The following is a 21532-nucleotide window of genomic DNA, read 5'->3' as shown; positions in this document are numbered from 1 at the left end:
TGCTTCCTCTCGGTCCTGTGGGCTTGCCTCAGAGGTGTTTTCCCTTCAAGAACCCTGGGTGTAGACGTGTACGAAACTGCACTGTTTGTTCTAAGTGCATCACTGCCCCAACCCCTCTGCACTGCCTTCATTCCCCTCTTTTTATTTACTTAGTCATGCTAAAGGATGACAAACACGTTATGCCTTTAAATGGAAAGGAACTGGCAAGGATGACAAATTCTAATATTTAGAAGATCCTTTGGTGGACAAATGTCTCGAGAAAGCGATCACTAATCTATCAGATTGAGGGCTGGCTGTGGGTAGCACTTACTCTCGAGGAAACTGTCTTTTTAAGCCCTCAAGGAGGCATCGTTCTTCCCCCTACTCCCCAGCCCCCCCGACGGAACAGAATCTATTCCAACGATGCCGCGTGTACCTCCCTGGCTCCTTGGTGCGCGGTGTGGACAAGTAAGGGTCCCACTCTCCTGAGTCCCATCTACTTGAGTTCAAATTCCTATCCCGTCTCACCTGCTGCAAGCTGGGGGATTTTATTTAAACCTCTTGTATGGGGCTTCCCTGGTGGCGCAGTTGTTGAGAATCTGTTTGCCAATGCAGGGGACACAGGCTCGAGCCCTGGTCCGGGAGGATCCCACATGCCGTGGGGCAACTCAGCCCACGCGCCACAACTACTGAGCCTGTGCTCTAGAGCCCGCAAGCCACAACTACTGAGTCCGCGTGCCACAACTACTGAAGCCTGCGCGCCTAGAGCCTGTGCTCTGCAACAAGAGAAGCCACCGCAATGAGAAGCCCACGCACTGCAACGAAGAGTAGCCCCCGCTCGCTGCAACTAGAGAAAAGCCCGTGCGCAGCAACGAAGACCCAACACAGCCTAAATAAATAAATAAATAAAATAAACCTCTTACGTGCACTTGAAAGAATCACATTTTCTCCACAGTACTGTAATAATTACATGGGATCATGTATGTCAAGCACCACACAGTCATGACTTAAAACCACTTTTCAGCCCTACTGGCTGATGCAGGCATTACGTGCTTCTCATCCAGTGGAGACTCTAGGGGTCAGTGCTTGAACACGTCTTCCCCCGAGGGAGCCAGAAGACGGAGGATGCAGTGACATCGCCGTGATGTCTGTGGTGACATTTACCACCCCAGGTAGGGACAGGCCTAGGTCATGATGTAAGGCTGTAGGCACATCGTCAAAAGACTGAGGGGGTACAAAACAAAACTCAGTGTGCCATTTGTGGGCAATGGTGTGCCTTTCAAATGATGGTGCTGAGCTGCTGAATTGTCACCTGGGAAACCCCTGCCTGGGTCCAATGGGCTGTGAAGAACGAGAGGGCCAATGTCCCACTGGCTGTGGGAAGCCGCGTGGCCCGGAACAGGAGCCCCGACCCCACTGGACAGAAGAACAGCTTAGCCATCACCCTGCCCTGCGCAGCTGGGGGAGGGTTAAAAGCCGTGTAAACTAAGACAGCCAGAGAATTCTATCAGGACCGCAAGGGAAACGTGTTATTGCTGGATAAAGCCCTGGCATGCTCAGATCCCTCCACTGCCACTTTGGCCAACCTCCTGTGTTGCAAGGTGCCCTCACATGACCCTCGGTGTCCTGAGCTCACCACAGGTGGTCCAGCGGCAACACCCTTGTACTGCGGTTCCACGTTCACCCGTCTGCAGAGGCCACGTCTGCTGCTCTGTTAGAGCCTCGGGGCTCTCTACATATAGCAGAGGCTCAACAAACATTTGTAGGGCGTATAAGGGATGAATGGGGATGAGCAGGATGGAAGGGCTGGGTGAGGGCAGGCTCGGATGATGGGCTCACACAGCAGCCCACAGCCAGAATGGCTGGGAGGGGCCCTGTGTGAGGATAAGGAGAACCAGCCCGGTCCCACGTCCCGGAGCTAAAGGCACACCTAGAAGCCGGACAGGCCTGCACTGAGAACAAATTAGACAGTGTGCTATTTTAAGCACCTTACAGACTTCGTGATGACAGAAGGTGAAAAAAAAGGTGGTTCTGATTAATACACGTTCCATGCAGCCCCCATTTATGAAATATCACCATGGAGCATGTCTCCATGTTTTGGGGAATCATTTCAGGGAGAATAACGGAGCCTTCTGTAGTGGGTTTCAGTGGCAGAAATCTGGGGTGGGCAGCTCATGGGCCAGTGGACAGATGCTCAGGCCTCCACTAAAGAAACATCAAAGGGCAGGCCTCCTGCAGGACAGTCTCAATTCCAACTCTGTGTCCCCTTCTACAAATAACCCAGGGGTAGGCAGCTGGGCTGGACCCCAGCTGGGGCAGGGGGCTCCTGGGGAAGACTCCACACTGCATTTTAAATGGTGGTGGGAAGCCTGGCAGAGTCGATGAAGACACGTGTCATCCTGGGCGATGATTCTGCACAAAGGTCCTGGTGGACAGGAAGCGGTGCCCCGTGTCTGCCCCCGCCACACCCCCGAGCCCACTGTTCAAATGAATAAACCGAGGAATAACGATGCAACGATCCCTCTTGGGGTTGGCTAACTTCCCAAAGCTCTCACGCGCAGTAATTTTTCATGAAACCAGTTTCTAAATCTCCATGCGAATGGAGGGAAATGTTTCCAGACGGTGTGACAGCTCTCTGGCTCAAGCCCCCCAAGCCCCCCGAGCCCGGTGGCAGTGACATACCTTTCCGGAGGGTGTGAGGACTCTGGTCTGCGGGCAGCTGGCTGGGGCTGGCACCCGGCTGCATCCCAGGCTGTATCCCTGCACTGGGCGTCCCCTGGCTGGAACCTGGACTTCCTTTCTGCCCAGATCCTGGAGAAAGTTCCTTGCTTTTAGAAGTGCTGAAACACAAGCACACAGGACAAAAGAAAGCCCCTGAACTCAGATAACTTCAACATCAGCACTGTGAACTGAATACATGTTCCTCTAGGCAGGTATGGTCCTCTCAGCCCTTCTGAAAGCCTTCAAAGATGCCCACAGAGGTGACCGACCTCTCTTGGGGCTCTGAGGGCCTGGGTTCCACCCTCATCCCCGTGTGGCACCCGTGGCCAGCTCCCTCTCCTGGCCTCTGCCCTCTCTCCAGCAGGAGACCATCCCAGCAAATCTCCTATTTGTCCATTTCCTCTGCCAGCCATCAGCCGCTGCTTCCTGCTGAACTCCCTCTCCCCTCCCACATCCCTCAAAAGAAACTGAAGCCCATGAGTCCACGGCCAGAGCTGGCGACCCCTCGTCCTCTCCAGTGGAGCCATCAGCAACCACGCCATCCAGGGTCACTACCTTCCCCACCAACTCTGACTGTCACTTCTCAATTTCTCAGGGAAAATACCTTCTACTCATTAAAAAAAAAAAAGAACCCTCCAATCCCGTCACTTAGGGGTGTGTGTGTGTGTGTGTGTGTGCGCGCGCGCACACGCGTACATGCAAAGACTGGGTTGAGAGGTTTGGCTTCCCAGAGTCTCCAAAATTTTTCCAGCGGTGGCCATGGAGGAATACCACACACCCTAACAGAAAGCACAGTGCCTCTGAGTGAAGGAGCTTTCCTGCTTCTCTGAACTGCTGCTTTAGGACAGACAGAAACAAACGGCAAAGCAGTCTCCTTGTGCAATCCCCACTCCTAGAATCTCCTCTGACCACGTCCCTTTCAAGGAAGGGCCAGGGATGGCCTCCTTCCCCTGCGCCCCTGGGTATGAACAACCACACGCCGTGACGTGTGCCTTGACGGCTTAGATTGTATTTTTCATCTTTGGAGCGACAAGGGCTGCCCTGCACAAAAGTTCATGGAACTAGCGCTGGAATGAGCGTGCTCCCCGTCTTTTTTCTTCCTCTGCAAGAACGAGATGCAGTCACACCACAGGCTGCAAAGGTCACCCAGGCCCAGCATGACCACGGCACCTCCATTCTTTACCTGATTTGCACCCATTTTAGCAGTAAAATGGTCCCTATGTGTCTAAAGGTAGAGGAGAGGAAGGGAGAAACACTGAAATTCTAAATTTCACAACAGGGAAAAGCTGTAATAGCGTAGGAGGGGGACACAGTGGCTGGGACTCAGCGTCCTCGCCTGGCCGTAGCAAGCTGCCACCTTTTACACGTGTGCCCGGGATGCTGGTCTGGGAAAGCCTGGGCGCCATCTGATGGTCTGTGAATGACTTACCTGCTGCAGAAGCCAAACCAGGATGCTTAGAAAAGGGGGGAAATGACCAATTCCAAGAGGCTTTGAGTGGATGCAGCAAACCCAGACCACCCCCTCCCAGTGTGCACCGCAGGCCAGACTGACCCAGGCCGGTGGGGGGGGGGGGGGGGGGTTGGTGCGGGGGAGGACGACAGCGCCCTGCTTACCTGATCCGCTCAGCCCCGGGCTGGAGGCTGAGGCCGGATGGAGAGAGCGCGGGCACCGCGGGACCGTCGGGGGCCTGCTCCGGGAGGGGCGACGGCAAGGGCGGGGCGAGCTCCGCGGATGGGGCCGGGGGCTGCATGGTGGGCGGGGCGCAGGACGCCTTCCGGCCGGCCGAGGAGCCTCTTCGAGCCACCCACGACGTGTCCATGACCCTCACGCCCATGCTGGCCAGGGACAGAGACACCCAGGCTTAGCCGCGCGCGCCGGGCGCCGGGGTTCCCTCCCCCACCAAGCGCCCCCAGCGCAGCCCGAGCATCTGCTGGACCAGGGAAGCGAGGCAGCCGCCAGCCGTGCTCCACGGACAGAGGCGCTTGAGCGTCACGGCAGCTCCGGGCGGGGCTCCCACCAGCGGCCCGGGCACCGCGGGCCTTAGGACCACCGCCCGCCCAACAAGCTCCCCAGAATCCAAGCTTCCCTCAGAGCAGAGCGCGGCCTCACTGGGGGGCACCCACTCCTCCCAAGTGGGAGGTGGAGGCGGGCGGGACAGCACCGGACTACACCAGGGCACCGGCCAGTAGGGGACATCTAAACGTCCATCTTTCTTCTTTTTGTCACTCGGGGGTGGAGGGCACGGGACCGACTCAGGATTCCCGCGCCAGCCCCAGGGTGCTGGCTGAGCTACAACCTCTGCAGGGTCTACACAGCAGGGAAGGCTGATCACGCCCCTGGTCAGTCCCCACCCCGACTCCACTTTAACGAGGGGAAGACAGTCAGCTTTGAGTAAATCGGCCAAAGCAACCAGCCACACACATTCGCCCCCTTGCAGAGCTCCCTACGGCATAGCTCGCTTAGTGGTCAGAGACTGAGCGTGGCCTCGTAGCTACCCAAGGATACCGTACCTTTGGATTTTCCTAAGGCTGCAGGGACAGAAACATACAGATATTAGTGTCGAAAAAACTGCGCCCTCCTTGGGACACACAGCTTGTCTCTGTCAAGGTCTGTCTTGTCTCTTGCGTCTGTCAAGGCTAAGCCTGGGGCTTTTACTGTGCCATGAAACTGTTTCAGTTTAGCTGGTCTCTCTAGTTAAAGTGACTTTTCTGTTTGTACGGGTGAAAATCATCCTACCAAGCTTGCAGGGGAATAAAGAGAGAAGCCGAAGAGCTGACACTGGTCAGGAATAAGGGAGGAAAAAGATCCGTGGAAGCAGCAGTCCACTCTCTTCTCAGTTAATGGTTTAGAAGGTGGCTAATCCCTTCCTCTGGCCTAGGAGGTAACTGGTTCCAGGGTACGCAGTCGAGGCCTCCACTGACTAAGGCCAGAGCCAATCCTTCCAGTGTGAAGGGAGACACGGACATCCACGCAGGGAGGACACCAGCCAGCACCGGCCTCCCCTGCGTATGTACACAGAGGGCCGTACTCACACCCACGCTGGTCAGAAGCAAAGAGCTATTACATCACGACATTCTAGCCACCTCACAGAGGGGCAGCAAGATCCAAAGAAAAGGTCCACGTTTGGGGATCGGTTGTAGCAGGTGGGATGTGGGTCCTTTAAGGAAATGTGCGGGGACGGACCCTCAGTGAGAAACACAGAGGAGAACGATGCTACAGCCGTGCACGTAGGGGACGGACGGCTTCTGACACGCTTTCCCCTGGGGGCGGGGACCCAGAGACCCCTTCCTGTCGAGTGTCACTGTTAATAGTTCTCATCTCCAAGGCATCTTGGGGGCGGTCAGTCTCTCTCCAGGACCCACCTTGCAAGTCATCTTGCCTCTGAGGACCCTCCACCAATAAACAAGCACCTTCTATACGAGATCCAATCACCCCTGGAGGCCACTCAAAACTCTGGGACAGGGTCCAATTGCGTCCCCCAGTATTTAAAGTGGGCTGCAGGGGAGTATCAAACTATGCCCCTTGGGCTTCCAAGTTTATCAGGCTGAAAAAGAGCAAAAAGCTTAATATTCCACTTGCGGAAGCAAACTGATACCACTTAGTTGCAACGTTGGCGAGGAGGGCAGGATTTTTCCCGTGGTGATCAACAGAAGCCCTAGGGGATGGAGGTCTCACGCTGTGCTCTCTTCCTTACCCTATTCTCTCTCACTTAGAAAGACCTTCCCCATTTGGGATGAGAGGCGTGGGCTTTGGGATCAGGGCTGGTGGGGGACACCTTCTATTTCCAAACACACCTTCCAGCACTGTTGACCCCAGACACCAGGTTCCCTGGTGATCTCCTGGTTTACCCAGGGGAGGGCACGGTCGGGCGGAGGACCAACGAGACCCTCTAAATATCATCGGCAAAGCATCAGCAACCAAGAGTCGAGAGGTGAAATGCACACCCCTGCTTTTATAAAGAGACAGCTGTGCCGACTGTAATCACCACTCTCCCAGCTGAAGTGACTTTCATATGGGAAGCAGCGTCCTCTGTGTCCAGGAAACACGCATCAAAGGTTCACTGACATTTTCAAAAGGCAATAAAAATCTTTTTTTTTTTTCAAGTCTTTGTATAGACATACACTTTTATTTCACTTGGGTAAATATCTAGGGATAGAATGGTTGGATCACACGGTGGGTAAATGTTTAACTTTTGCAGAAACTGCCAAACTGTTTTCCAAAGTGGTTGTTCTATTTTACACTCCCGCCAGTATTCTATGAGCGTTCTAGTTCCTTCATACAAAAGGCAATAAAAATCTTTACAGAGCGAATCAATCACAGTGGCAACAGCAATACTCTCAGAGGCCTCAAAGCATATTACCTTCAGAAGCAAATAAAGATTTGCTTGGAAGATTGGTAGATTTAACTGTCCGAACGTCTAGCTAGAACTTCACCCAAAGACAAAAATTACAAAATTGCTTGGCACGCTGCTGAGAGGGGGGAGCTATTCAGAGGAGGAAGAATACAACCAGAGGTTATGTAAGCAGGTCACAAGTCTCCGCTCATTGTTTTATCACATAAAGAAGCAATAGTCACCAGAATCAAAGAACTGTGTGTTATTTAAAAATAACCGGGACTTCCCTGGTGGCGCAGCGGTTAAGAATCCGCCTGCCAATGCAGGGGACACGGGTTCGAGCCCTGGTCCGGGAAGATCTCACATGCCGCGGAGGAACTAAGCCCGTGCGCCACAACTAGTGAGCCCACGAGCCACAACTACTGAGCCCACGTGCCACAACTACTGAAGCCCACGCACCTAGAGCCCGTGCTCCACAACAAGAGAAGCCACCGCAGTGAGAAGCCCCTGCCCCGCAACGAACAGTAGCCCCCGCTCGCCACAACTAGAGAAAGCCCGCGCACAGCAACGAAGACCCAACGCAGCCTAAATAAATAAATAAATAAATAATAAAATAAAATAAAAATGACCAAGTTCAATCAATCAGAAACAACCAACTCCCTTAGAAGTCACTGCACAGATACCTACATCTCGTATGGATGTCAAAGATTTCCCATGGCCACTGCTTCCGGTGAAAACGAGAGGAACTTGGTTTTCGGATCCCTTTATGGCTGAATCAAGGGAGAAGCGAGAAACCAGAGGCCAGGAAGAACCTCCGAGAAGCAAAGGGTTTGGAAGTCAATAAGCAGAAGGCAGGGGCACGTGGCAGAGTCCAGGAGGGGACCTGGGCAGAGCCTCCCTTCTGGACTTCCTGGGTGTTCTAAGGAGGGAGCAAGGTGATGGGAGGCGAGGGCCTGCAGCATCTGGGGAGCTGACCCTGAGACACATGGCTCCCGTTCCTCCTTTAGGGTAAGGTGACAAGGGGCAGGGAATTCAGGCTTCTCATACCTGCTCACCCTCAGGATTAACGCAGGGCAGGGCAGGGCAGCTGGCAAATCCTCACCTTGGCAAGGCAGCCCCGGCTGAAGTCTACTTTACCCTGTTTCACTCCTCCCAGTCTACAGGAACCTCATATTTGCAGGGAACTTACCCTAAGCTACACTTCGTATTTTCCATGAGAGACTGTATCATGGAACAGGTCTCCTTGATTCAGGAAATGGAGTGGCATTCCTGTTTTAAAGTCTGTAACCTGGCAGGCCACACAGGGAAAAGATAAGATCTAGGACCTTAAAAATTAGGAGACAAAGGCCTGCCCCAGAAAAAAAGAAATCTGAAAGTTGGAGATTCCAGCATAAGAACAGGTATCTACAGAGAGAACACATGTATTACTGAGAACAGAAGTTTGCTGTGGACCATTCCAGGTGACGAGCCGTCAGGGGTTAGTGGTTGTTTTTTGTTTTTCTTTTGGCCCTGTAGGGTAGACATCTGTCATGCTGTTTTTATTTTATTCATTTTTGGCTGTGCTGTGCGGCACGCAGGATCTTAGTTCCCCGACCAGGGACTGAACGCGTGCCCCCTGCAGTGGAAGCGCGGAGTCCTAACCACTGGACCGCCAGGGAAGTCCCCTGTCATGCTGTTTTTGAATCCTGGTCAGGAACAGTCCTAAGCAGAGACGTCAGCCAACGTATGGCTTTGAGGAATTCAAGTCTACAGAGATCGGAAAGGTTTAGATTTTTGTTCTAGAGATCAGTTACGCTTGGGAAAGACCCACCAAGAGAAAGGAGGAAAGAAAACCTGGTATCTCCCCAAAAACCCACAGAAGCTTTGGGAGTTCCTGCACCGTTTAAGGTGAACTTGGAGGTCAGGCAGCAGTGGCAGGATGGGTGCCAAGGTGAATGATAAATAAGAAGGATCCTAAAAATCCTGGCTTAGCCTTGTCTGCAGTCCCCCAGGAAGGCCAAAATCCGGTATTTGCAGCTCCTCTAGGGATAATTCCTCTCCTAAATGCATAACAACAAGGTTTCTTCACCTCCCCAGTACAAATAAAACATGGAGTCACCTGGCAACATTTCACAGACCTGGTCTCAGCATCCACAGGTGTTTAAATCCTGGAAATGTGGAAGCAGAGGCAGGGCCTGGGCCAAGAATGCACCTCCCAAAGGCCCAGCTGACCAATCCAACCCCAAAATATGAGTCAAAGTTTTCCCTGGTACCCAGAACTTTCTAGGTAAGCTTGTTTTACCGCAGGTTCAGGCTCTCTCTGAAGTAAAATTCCCGCACCCCCCATCCACGACGTAACCCCTTTCAGAGTGGCTGTCTTTTGGAGGCTCTCCATCCTTCCACTAGTTCTGCAGAGGACCTCAATATCCACAACTGAAAAAAACAAGTCCCTTGGAACACGAGTCCTGTCTCATGACAACAGGCTTTATGATCTAATAAATTTGGGAAATGATGCCACAGCCCCTTGTGAAGATGCATGGCACGTCACAGCGTGTAAAAGTCCCTAAGAAGTCATACACTCAAGAAAGGGTTTCGACGTGTTGAATCCTGTGTTTCAGGAACACATGAGAGCCCAGATTTCCCTCTCCTTGCCTCGTGCCCCAACATAACCTAGCATCAGTGGAACTAGTGTTCCATAGAGCACTGTTCAGATCGCTCCCGAACTTCTCAATTACATGTGCTTATTCCAAATTACAGAACGTCCAGGCTAAGGTCCGGGGGCAGGGCCGCTGGTGAGGCAAGACCCCCGCAGAGCAGTTTCCAGCACAGACTGAGGATGAGTCACGCACTAAACTGAGCTCTGAGGGAGGCCGCCAGCCTTGGTGTAAATATCCTCGTGGATTCGGGGGCTGCTGTCGGCTGGCCCTGGTGGAGGCCCCCTAAGGATCAGAACGCAAGTGAACTGGCTACAGGCACATCAGGTTTCAGGAGTGGAAAGCGCAGCTGCACCGAGCTGCACGGGGGCAGAACATTGGTACCCTTTTTTTTTTTTTTTTTAAAGCTTGTTCTGATTATCTTTAGTTGCATAACAAACCGCCCTCGAAATTTAGTAGCTTATTAATCCGGGCCACAAATCCACAATTTTGGGAGAGTTTGGCAGGGACAGCTTGACTAGTCTACACAGCACTAGCTGAGGTGGTTTGACTTGTGTAGTTCTAGCCTCTGTAAACCCCTAAAAACCCTCTGGTGGTAAGGCCCCAGCAGCATCTGTAAAGCTGCCTGCAGCCCCTGGGGTCCCAGTGGGATGGCAGTCTGTCCACTGAAATCCCAGTGACCTTGGCTTTTTATACTCAGAAGACCATACTGTAGGGGCCAGTGGATGTTGAACGCCCTGAGATTCCACAGTGATAACTTTCTCATAGAGGTCACCTGGATGGCTTTTCAGAGGGGACTGGGAATCAGACGAGGTCTGGCAGGGTGGAGCCCACTTCTGATGCAGAAACACTTGGGACCAAAGGACCAGAACTGCCCCTCCAGGGCGTCCCCCCGGCGAGAGACACTTCACACAGGAGCTGAGTCGCTTAAAACTGAGTTTTAAAAGCAAATTCCAATGCATTTGCTAGCTCTCTCGCTCTCTCTCTGTATCTCTGTCTCTCCCCCATGAGGCAAAGATCAGATTCTAAGTATGCTTTTTTTTTTTTTTATAGATTGGCAAAATCTCCCCCTACTCCCTTTAACTTCTAAGAATTTCCAGCTTTTCTTTCCCCACCAGACAGAATACAATGAACAACAGCGCAGGGCAGAGAAACGCCCCGCACCCGCCTCTCACGGGAAGGGTCTCTGCTGGGGAAGGGAACGAGCAGGGACACTGGTCCTTGTGAACACTCCCCATCATCACAGGACACAGGTGTGGGTCTCCAAGGTCGACTCCCACTCAGAAGAGAAGAGGGGTGGAAAGTAAGACTCACGTACCTCCACAGTTCTGGGTTTTTCAACCTCTCCTCTGTAGGACACATTAGCCGATGACTCAAGCCCACGTATGTGGGTGCCAGGGCTGAGCTGACACCTCCCGTGAATCAGCTGTGCTCGTTAGGAAACCTGTTTACGCCCATTTGACTTCTTATGGGAATCACATCATGCAATTACATATTATGTGAACTGATTTAATATGGGTGCAAGAGGGTCATTCCTATGCGAATTAAGCTGGGCGCATTTATGAGTCTCATAACAACTGCATCAAAGTAGGTGTAGGTGTCGATCATAAAAGATGGGAAAACAACTCTTAGAGACTTACAAGGATTTTACACTCAGACTGCTTCAAGGTTTAGGTTTTCAATCTGTTTCAAAGAGACTGAAACTGGGGATGTTAAACTCCACACTGCAGGTGCTACTGATGCAAGAATGTTGCTGAGGGGTGCAGACGAGCAGACCCATCATCAGAATAAAACCGCTGAAGATTTGAGAACTGATGCACATTTGTAAATTTTGAGTGAAAATAAAGTGTTCAGTATCTTTTTTTTTCAGTTTCCCCTTTTGACCCACTTTTTTTTCTTTTGATGAGAACTAATCAATACTGATCACAACCGTCAGCTCGGAAGGCTGCACTTACTTCCGGCCTGAAGGGTGGGAAGCAAGCCTCGCACCCCGAATAGCACAGATGGAAGCATCAAGAATGAACTGACATGCTAACAGACACAACCCACTTAAACTGCTGCTGGTAAGTGCAGCCTTCCTGCCATCCCATCTGAATCAATCCCTCCATCCCACAACCCCCAACACTGAGAAAGGGATGCTAGTTCATACCCATCCTTTTTGTAAAACTCCAGCATCATGTTATCCGTGGCAACGCTGAGGGGCCGGCGGGCCTGCTCGGGCTGGCGCCGGTCGGCAGGGTCCATGTCTGGGGAGGGCATTGAGCTGTAGTTGGCATTGTGGTTCACGTGCACCGGACTCCCGTAATTGCCCGTGATGTTGAACTCTATCTCTGCGGGGAAGACAGAATGGGTGCACATGGTCTGTGGGTCGGCCACACCCTTCCTGGGCAGGAGGGAGATAGCAGAGGTGGCCACTTCTTTATGTGTCACCCCTGAAAATCTTGTCCCATGGTTCAGTGTTAGATCATCTATTGATATTAATTCATCTTAATATAATTCATCCTATTACCAGGTGAATACATGTGCTCACCTAGCGGGTAATACGATGGGCATTTAATAAAGCATTTTTCATTTGTGATTCACAAAACAAATTTAGCCAAATAGGAACAGATGGGTACTTTTTTCTTGAAAAAGGCAAAATAATCTATCTCAAACCTTGTCTTTAAAAGTGAAATGCCAGAGCGTTCTAAATCATATCAGGAAAAAGAGCAATGCCCACTCTCAACACTGTTATCTGACACTACTGAAGAAGTGCTAGCCAATGGAATTAGTCAAGAAAAGAAAATAACAGGCAATATTATTATCTGTAGATGATGATGATGTCTTTCTGGAAAACCAAAGAGAAAAAGAAATTTTAAAGGATTAGAAATAGAAAGAGATCTCACTAAGACTGTGTGCTATCAAATGGATTCTAGTCTCATCCTTTCCTGGTCACAGCCTATTTATGTGCAATGATAATGAATGAGCACAGAACTTACAGAATTATGCCTTTAACTCCTACCTCCTATATTTCTTTATCCTGATTTCCTATCCTCACCCGACTGTGTCATCAATTGAACTCTTATTTCAGAGCTGTCACGGTCAAAACACATGAAGCCAAAAGACAATCAAACTTTAATGTTAGATCAACACTAAGTGATTACTTCTGATGAACAGAGCAGAGAATTATTAATATTATATCCCCACATGAGTTAATAGTTTGTTGTTGCACAGCCGAAAGCATACCCTTAATATTTACTAAACATAAGGTACAGTACTTTTTTAAAAAGCAAACACTGAATTTAATGTAACAACTGCTGTCTGTCTCTTCAAAGCTGTCACCACTGCGAGTCATTCCCTTATCCAATGGTGCTTCCACGCTAAGAACATTTATGAAACTCCATCTTAGGGAGCTGTCTTGAGAGCTTCATTTTGAACAAGGTACAGAAAAGAATCTTGTTGCCTCTGAGCCCCATCGTTACATGTTGAGGGCAACTCCAAGGACACAGCCTAGCGCAGTGAATGGATGGCGCCCAGGTGATCCCCAAGCCCGGAATAAAAGTTCATGTTCATCTCCAAGCCACTCTCTCACTTTGTCCCAGCTTACCCTTCCCCCTCCCCGTGTCCTCAAGTCCATTCTCTAGTACCACCAAATGTAAAATAGATAGCTAGTGGGAAGCAGCTGCATAGCACAGGGAGATCAGCTCGGTGCTTTGTGACCACCTAGAGGGGTGGGAGAGGGAGGGTGGGAGAGAGGGAGACGTAAGAGGGAAGAGATATGGGGATATATGTATATGTATAGCTGATTCACTTTGTTATAAAGCAGAAACTAACACACCATTGTAAAGCAATTATACTCCAATAAAGATGTTAAAAAAAAAATATGGAAAGGAGGCATGACTATTGCCAAAAAAAAAAAAAACAAAGTTCATGTTCACCTCAACTCCAGGTTCATCCTCTGCATCTACAGAGCACAACATCTCTCTTTTTTTTTTTCTGCTGCAGCATTTCATGATTGACAGATTTAAAGAAACTATGGTGTAGATGTTAGACCAATAAAATCTGAGGGTATGGTTAGCACAGCACCTTCAGGCCAGAATGTCCCTTGACCAGGGATGAGAGTAAGAAGCTGCCATGACTTGACCCCATTCCTGAGTGGTGTGTGTGTGTGTGCGTGTGTGCACGTGTGCTTGTGTGTAGGAGGATTAAAAACAAACCAAATATACACACACCTGTGGCCAGTGGTACTCAGAGGTTTCAAAGGTTCGGAACTCACAGCGACACTCCCATTTCCACAGAAGCCCACTCCCACACCCGGATGCTGCCACGTACCCCCGGGGAAGAACCAGTCTGCGTGCTGGATGATGGGCTCGATGATCCCGACGATCTGCAGCGAGACCGTGGTCATCATTTCCGTGATGTTCCTGTGAGCACAGGACAGAGCGGGGCAGGGCGGGGTGAGCGGCCAAGGCAGGGAAGGGGCCCCGGACCAGAAGTCTGAGAGCAAGCATCCTCTCAGGAAGGACACTTGACCTTTCTGAACCTCTCTCCGCCTCTACGGAATGGAGATACCCCAGGAGCCCTCCCTACAGGAGACGAGCAAGTAACATACTCAAAATCGCCAAGTATGAGGCACCTTTCGGTGTGAGGTATGATTCTCATAACTGCCAGATTCTTCCTTTTCCCAGCTCTGTTCTCCCTTTTGAGACAGCCCTCTGTCCCTCACGTGCTGGGATGTGTGCTGTTCACAGGGGGCCAGGGAGGCCTGGAAGAGCTTGCCGTGCCTAGTGCTGACTCAGAGGAGCTCAGAGAAGACCCTGACTGCAGGCCCAGCTCTGAGACTACCAACGGGAAAGATCTGAAGAACGCTGGGTCTCCTCCTGAGCCTAAAGAAGGAGTAGGCCAAGACAGACATATGACCTGACACACACATGAGGCTGGTGGTTATCCGGGGCCCTGGCCATCCCGCCCAGGCCCCAGCAGCCCCCTGCCCGCAACGTGACCCACACACCCCTTCCTCCCTGGACTCACCCTTCCGCTTGTGGCCACAGCAAGTTGGGTCCTAATACAATTGCCATGTTACTGGGAGTCATCTTGTTGACATCTTGATATTCTGAGAGTTTGGATAAAAACTTGATCAAGTATCTGAAAGGAAGTGAGAAGGGCCAGGTTTAACAAGGGCTCAAAACCAGCCGTGGTCCCCCAGCACCAGGTGGAAACTTCTCTTACTGATAACAAGATCCATACATCCTACAATATAATCAAGACGTGTCACGTGTCAGGACACGAGAACGCTCCAAAAACAGACGGACTCAGCTGTCACTCGGCTAGCTGTCAACATTTGCTTCGATTAACCCTGGCCAGAAAAATTCTCCATCTTTCCTTTTGACCCACTACACAATGACTGAAAGTCCTTCCTTCTTTTCAAACCTCTGTCACCTGCCATCCTCCCTGTGTGCAGAAGTGACAAGCAGTGTGTAGGTGTCATTGGTGGGGACATTTACATGCTAGGGGTGGCACCCCCTGGGGTTAACCACAGTGGGGTTCTGGGAGCCAATGAAGAAAGTTAAACCTAGACTTAGCACGTGGCCCAGCAATCCCACTCCTAGAGAAATATGTCCACACGCAAATGTGGACACAAATGTTCCCAGCAGCATTATTCACCACAGCCAAAAAGGGGAGATCACCCACATGTCCATTAAGGGATGAACAGATGAATCAAATGCAGTCCATCCAGACAACAGAATACTATTCAGCCCTAATAAGGAATGAAGTACTGACACATGCTACCACACGGATGGACCTCAGAAGCGTGATGCCAAGGGAAAGAAGCCAGACACTTTCTTCCCATGTTGAATGGTTCCATCTCTATGAAATGCCCAGCGCAGGCAAATAGACACAGGACGTAGATGAGTGTCTGCCAAGGACTGGCTGGGCAGAAACGGGGAATGACTGCTACTGGGCACAGAGTTTCTCTTTGGGGTGATGAAAATGTTCTAAAATTAGACAGTGGGGATAGCTTCACAGCTCTACAGATTTACAGAAAGCCACTCGATTGTACACTTTAAAAGGGTACAATGGTATATGAATTGTATTTCAACAAAGCTATTATTTAAAAAAAAAAATCAGTAAGTGAGCTGTGCACAAATGAAGCACAAAAAGAGCTCTCACAAACCACACCAAACCTGCCAGGCCCCACGGAGGCCCCGGACTCTCAGTTACACAGGTGGCGGGTCCAGTCCCGCTCTGCCTGGACGACAGTGAAGTGGCTCCTTCAGGAACTGCTGGCTTTCCTTCTGCCCGTGGAGCAGAAAGACCACAGAGGCCCCTAAAGCTGCCACTGGGCCACCTCTACCCACAGCGTCTCCTGCAGCATCTCCTGCCACTGGGCCACCTCTACCCACAGCGTCTCCTGCCACTGGGCCACCTCTACCCACAGCATCTCCTGCAGCGTCTCCTGCCACTGGGCCACCTCTACCCACAGCGTCTCCTGCCACTGGGCCACCTCTACCCACAGCGTCTCCTGCAGCGTCTCCTGCCACTGGGCCACCTCTACCCACAGCGTCTCCCACCATGTCATACCCTCCAAGAGGCCACACATGCCTGGACCAGGATGTGGGACCTGAGCTGAGTCAATCCACGGGCTGGCCAGTGGCCTAGCAGCACTTGAAGAGTCATACCGATCTGATTCTTGCTCTTGGGATTTTTTTTTCAATTTTGTATATATAAATTGACCAATTTAAGCATTTTAAAGTGTATAATTCAGTAGCGTTAAATACTTTCACACTGTGATGCAACCATCACCACTATCCATCTCCAGAATTTTTCATCACCCCAAAGTAAAACTCTGCACCCATTAAATGACAGAGCACCCGCTGCCCCACCCCCTCAAAGCCCCTGGCAACCACCATTCTACTTTCTGTCTCTATGAACTGACTACTCTACGTACCTCTTATGAGTAGGACTGTTCAGTATTCGTCCTTTTGTGTTTGGCTTCCCTCAGTTAGCGTAAAGCCTTCAAGGTTCATCCATGCTGTAGCAAGAATTAGAATGTCCTTCCTTTTGAAGCCTGAGTATTGCATTGTATGTGTACTGTTTACGCATTTATCCATCACTGGACATTTGGGCTGTTCCCACCTCTTGGCTATTGTGAATCACGCTGCCATAAACACAGGTGTACAAAATCAAGCCCCTACTTTCAAAATCTTTTGGGAATACATCCGGAAGTGGAATTGCTGGGTCGTACAGTAATTCTGTGTTTAAGTCATGAAAAGTCGCTCCTGGGATTTTTAACAGGAAAACAGAAATAATCAGGCAGATGGCAGCAGGAGCTGAAGCTGAAAATCTGCATCTAAGGAAGTACCCAGGAGAGGGGGAGGACCAGGGGCAATGCTGGCACAGACGAAGTGATGAGGAAGCAGAAAGTGGGAAGGGGCAGAAGCCTGGGAGGGAAAAGATCTGCAGGAGCAGCAGGAAGTGAAATCCTGGCGGTAGCAAGAAAAGTAAGAGACAGACTCGTGGAAAATCGCTGGTGAAAGGCGGAAACCTCAGAATTTTCTCCCAGCCTCTTCTTCCTGCAGCCTAGCTCCAGGACACACCTGCCAAGTCCAGCTTCTCCGCAGTGTCCACAGGCACCTATCTTTACAATAAACCCCCGATATCTGGAAACAGCCTGCATTCATCTTTGCTCCTTGCAAATCAAAGAACTTAACTGCATTAGCCAACAGCTGGTCAGGTAGCCTGCAAAGTCTCACAGCCCCTTTTAGTCTGTTTCGTCATGTGCAAAACGGTAATTCACAGCCTCCCAGGGCTGCTTGAGGTTGAAAAGAGACCCTGCATGTTAACCATGCTTTGGACACCATATAACACCATGCCTGCCAGTGACCATGCCTGTTGGCCCGGAAACGCGTGTCTGAGGCTTAAATAACCTTGACCCAGTGTCTCCAGGGTCCACTCACCGGATGTTGTTGTAATTGGCCTTGGGCAATTTTTCACAAGCATTCCACAGAGCCTGGAGCCTCTTGTCCTGCTCCTGGATGCTGGGAAATTAACAGGAAAAGCCATTGGTTGAACACGAATCGATGAAGTCCCACCAGGATTCATATTCACCAGCCATCGAAATATTTGAGAAAAAGGAACCAGACGTTGTTAGTGATCGTATCAGTAAACTATTATCATTCAAATGTTTGGTTCTTATTATTTCCCCCTCTAAGGTCTCTTTCTGTCTGGCCTGGGCTATTTGAACGAAACTTCCCCTACACAGGTCACACGGCCCAGGTGAATGGGTGCTGGGGCAGCAGGTGAGGGAGGAAGGCAGAGGCCAGACACCTGCTCTGGAGTGGGCGGGGCCGTGGTGTCATCAGGAGGGCGATTCTGTCACAGCAACAGGACACCAAAAACAGGTCAACCCCACTTCCACACCACAGTGGCAGCTGACTGGCCAGTTCCACGGGTATTAGTTAATGCACATTAAGTGTCTTGTCATCTGGCACATAATAGATGCTCAATAAACACCTTCTGAACAAGTAAATTACATGAACTCATACAGACATAAGGACATCTGACCCTTGAAGACATAACTCAGAGATGGATAATTTCCACGACCAAAGGATTCTCTACTCTACAAAAAGATTTGCTCTAAGGGTTTCTTTATTGATAAATCCTGTAAGGATTAAAAGAAATTACTTATAAGACTATATTTTTTAATTTACTTTTCATGAAAACCTACCTCAAGGCTGACACGGTTAAGAAGGCCTTATGTTCAAAGAACCTTTTCTCGGGAAAAACTAAAAAGCAAACGCCAACAGGGAGGCCCAGCTCTGACCCCTTGACCCGGGGCCCAAGGCAGGGCAGTGGCCATCGCTGGGTCCCCAGGAGTCCTCCCTCCCATCCTGACCCAGGCAAGAAAAACTCCCTTTTCCACTCCTCAACCCTTGAAAGGGCAGATACTGCCAAGACCTTCCCTTCGATAAAAATCAGCACCCACGTACTGAGGGTCTCCCGTGTGTCGGGCAGAGTCCCAAGGGCTGGGAAGCAGGATGCAATCAGAGGAGACCGTTGCCTCCCCCGCCCGCCCCACCAGCCCAGCTCACAATCTAACCAGCTACACAAACACAGCCTCGAACCCGCAGATCAGTTCTCCGCAGAGAAGGAACACCGGGGATGGGACAGATCCTGACTGACAGCTGCCTGACATCCGGGTGCCTGGAAGGCGGGCCCGAAGAGTCAGAAGGAGCCCACCAGGCAAAGGTTTCGGGGGAACAGTCGCATGGGAGGGGATGGTCAGCACGAAGAGGGAGAAGTCCTGGGAGTGACGGGAGCCTCGGGCCTTCCTGCCGCCTCTGGGCTGCTCGGCGGGGTTCCTGCATGGAAACACTCAGCACACGTGACCAGCGAAGTCCCAGGCCACCTTGCCTGGCAGACCCCTCACTAGCGCTCCCGCTGCTTCCTGCCAGCCCCCACCCCGACTCCTGGATGGCCCAGCACGTGGCAGAGCTTCCCTGAAGGCCGAGCCCCCGTCACGGTGAGTGTGGCTCTTTGGTGAGATTCAGCTTCACCAAAGGTCAATGGTTATCAACCCAGTAGCCTTGGGAGCTTTGAAACAAAGAGAATTAAACCAGAATCTCTGAAAAGGAGGGTCAGGCATTGAACCTAGGCATCTTTTAAAGCTTCACAGGAAACTGATGCACACAGAGGGTTGAAGTCGGCTGTCCTGGGCAAAACTACCCTCGTTAGAGACTGTGGCCCTGATGGCTGCCACCACCATGCCCAGAAACTTCATGCACAACACGCATCTCCTCCAGGGGCAGAAAGAAGCCTTTGCTTTCCCTTGGTTCAAAGACCTGAGCTCTCTGAGGCATCCGCTCACCCCTATTTCCCAATGGAGCCCAGCTTTGTAAATCATCGGGAACGGTCCCTCTCTGACCCCGAAGCACCGGGCTGCCCTCTCCTCCTCCAGCTTGGTGTCACCAAGACCACCCATATATTCAGTAAATAAAAGGGGCAGTGTCCATCAAGACATGTCCTCACTCATCATCATCCCCAGGACCCCCGTGTCATTCTAGAGAGGCGTGGAGTGCCGTTAAGCACGTGGGTTCCGGAGCCGGACTCCTTGGAGTCAAATCCTCATCCTGTCATTTATTAGACGGCAATTAACCTGCCACGAACACCTGCTCTGTGACTCGACTTCCTCATCTATAAAATAGGGAAAACAGCACAACCCCCTTCATAGGGTTGTTGTGAAAATCAGATGAGTTAAAAACATATAATGAGCTTAGAACGATGACAAGCCTCTAATAAACACTCAACAAATCGCATCACCTGTAATTATTAGTATCATCGTGGGCTCTCAAACTCACTTTCCACCATGAGATGCAGGAATACCAGGAAGTCAGCCAGCCTTTTAAAATGCATCATCTCTATTCTACCTTGGATAAAAAACCAGAGGTGTGCACGGTAACCGGAGCGAGCTCTTTCTAACTCTGCACACGCCAGCCTGGCTTCACCTCCAGGTCAGCTGGGTTCTCTTGCAGCCCCAGTTCTTAAAGAAGCTCATACACACTCTAGCATCCTTTTGGAGCAGCTCAGCTGGCTGCTTTTCACTACTAAATCCCATGACTAGAGACCCCCAGAAATCATCCTTTCATGGGCACTGAGCTCAGTCCTCCCATGAAATGTTCCTCGCCCTCCTGTATCTTTTTCTCCTGGACCATCTCCACCCTCATCTCTCCCAGCCTCTCTCTGGTGCCCATTCTCCAGTGTCCTCCCTAGCCGTGTCCATTTACTCAGTAAAAACCGATTCCTCCAAACAGTAGCAAAATCAGCTCTTACTTAGGGCCAAAGAAAATACATAATACAATCCTAATCACGAATCAAGTGCGGAAGGAAGCCAGGAATCCCACGCTTCGGAGCTACACAGGTGACATGGCTGGGGCGTCACCTGCTGGGCACCAGCCCCCCGATCTCCATACCCCCATCTTCCCGATGCACGACCAGGGTCTGGGCCTCGTTCCTGCCACCTCCCTGCTGAGGCCCCCCTCCAGGCTCACCTTCAGGAAAGTGGGATGGTGTCCACTGCCCGGACATTGTATTTTGATATTAGTTATTCGTTAGTTGTTGTTAATATTTTTTGCCTATTACAGAGGAGGGTAAAGACCCCTGTCACCACTCCTTGTCCTGCTCTTTTCTCCAGAAGGAATCACCCCCACCCACCAGTGTGAGCCTTTCCAGAACCTTCTTTTATGCAGTTACACATTTATAGAGGCACTCCTAAAATTGTATTGTTTTGAGTGTGTTGGGTGTTTTTTGTATTTCTTTTTAAGACAACAGACTATCCTGTGGGTCCTTGTTAACTTTAGTTCACTCAAAATTAAATCTTCGTATCTTTACACGTGAGCAGGAATAGCTCTACCCATTTTTCGAAGTGCTGCCGGGCATGTGAGAGTGTAGCTATACCGTATTTTATTCGGTCATCCCCTTCTGCTATTCAAGGTGACCGCGCGACCAACACCCTGGTACACACCTCTCCGGGCACACGTACAAGCCTTTCCCCGTGACACACACCAAGAAAGGGATTCGCTGGATCCCAGGTGGCATGCTTTCACAATTTCAATAAAGACTTCCAAAAAAACCACAACCCAGAAGACACCCCGAAATGTGCTGTACTCACTTGGAAGCCTGAATCCACTCATCATAGAGCTCAAAAGTCATCAGAGGTTCTGGCAGCTCCCGGAGGTAAGATTTCAAAGCTCCTGGACATGAACACCATACGGTCCGTGAGCCACTGGGACACGGCAGAGACACACGCTACCAGCCAGCGTCACCATGGGGGCCACGTCCGGGGACGGTTCCCTGACCCATGTGACAAGGTCACACAGTGGCTGCCGC

At 50.8% G+C, this 21532-nt stretch overlaps 1 protein-coding gene across 5 annotated transcripts in view; it reads right to left on the bottom strand.

The window, feature by feature from the left end:
- Positions 1–21532, bottom strand: part of ARHGAP44 (Rho GTPase activating protein 44) — a 180720-nt gene that overhangs the window by 42191 nt on the left and 116997 nt on the right. For 4 of the 5 annotated variants that reach the window (XM_059908749.1, XM_059908745.1, XM_059908747.1 and 1 more), the window contains exons 12-19: positions 21315–21396; positions 17605–17685; positions 14678–14791; positions 13979–14070; positions 11817–11997; positions 5212–5229; positions 4315–4536; positions 2662–2819 (exon numbers count right to left, since the gene is read on the bottom strand). In XM_059908749.1, the coding sequence (XP_059764732.1) occupies positions 2662–2819; positions 4315–4536; positions 5212–5229; positions 11817–11997; positions 13979–14070; positions 14678–14791; positions 17605–17685; positions 21315–21396 (948 nt within the window). The remainder of the gene's footprint in view (positions 1–2661; positions 2820–4314; positions 4537–5211; positions 5230–11816; positions 11998–13978; positions 14071–14677; positions 14792–17604; positions 17686–21314; positions 21397–21532) is intronic. The other variant, XM_059908746.1, reaches the window with a different exon arrangement.

The sequence above is a fragment of the Balaenoptera ricei genome, chromosome 20 (genome assembly GCF_028023285.1).
Source record: "Balaenoptera ricei isolate mBalRic1 chromosome 20, mBalRic1.hap2, whole genome shotgun sequence".
NCBI classification, from domain to species: Eukaryota; Metazoa; Chordata; class Mammalia; order Artiodactyla; family Balaenopteridae; genus Balaenoptera; species Balaenoptera ricei.
Note: the sequence above shows the minus strand (reverse complement) of the source record. Positions and strands in the feature narration are given on the sequence as shown.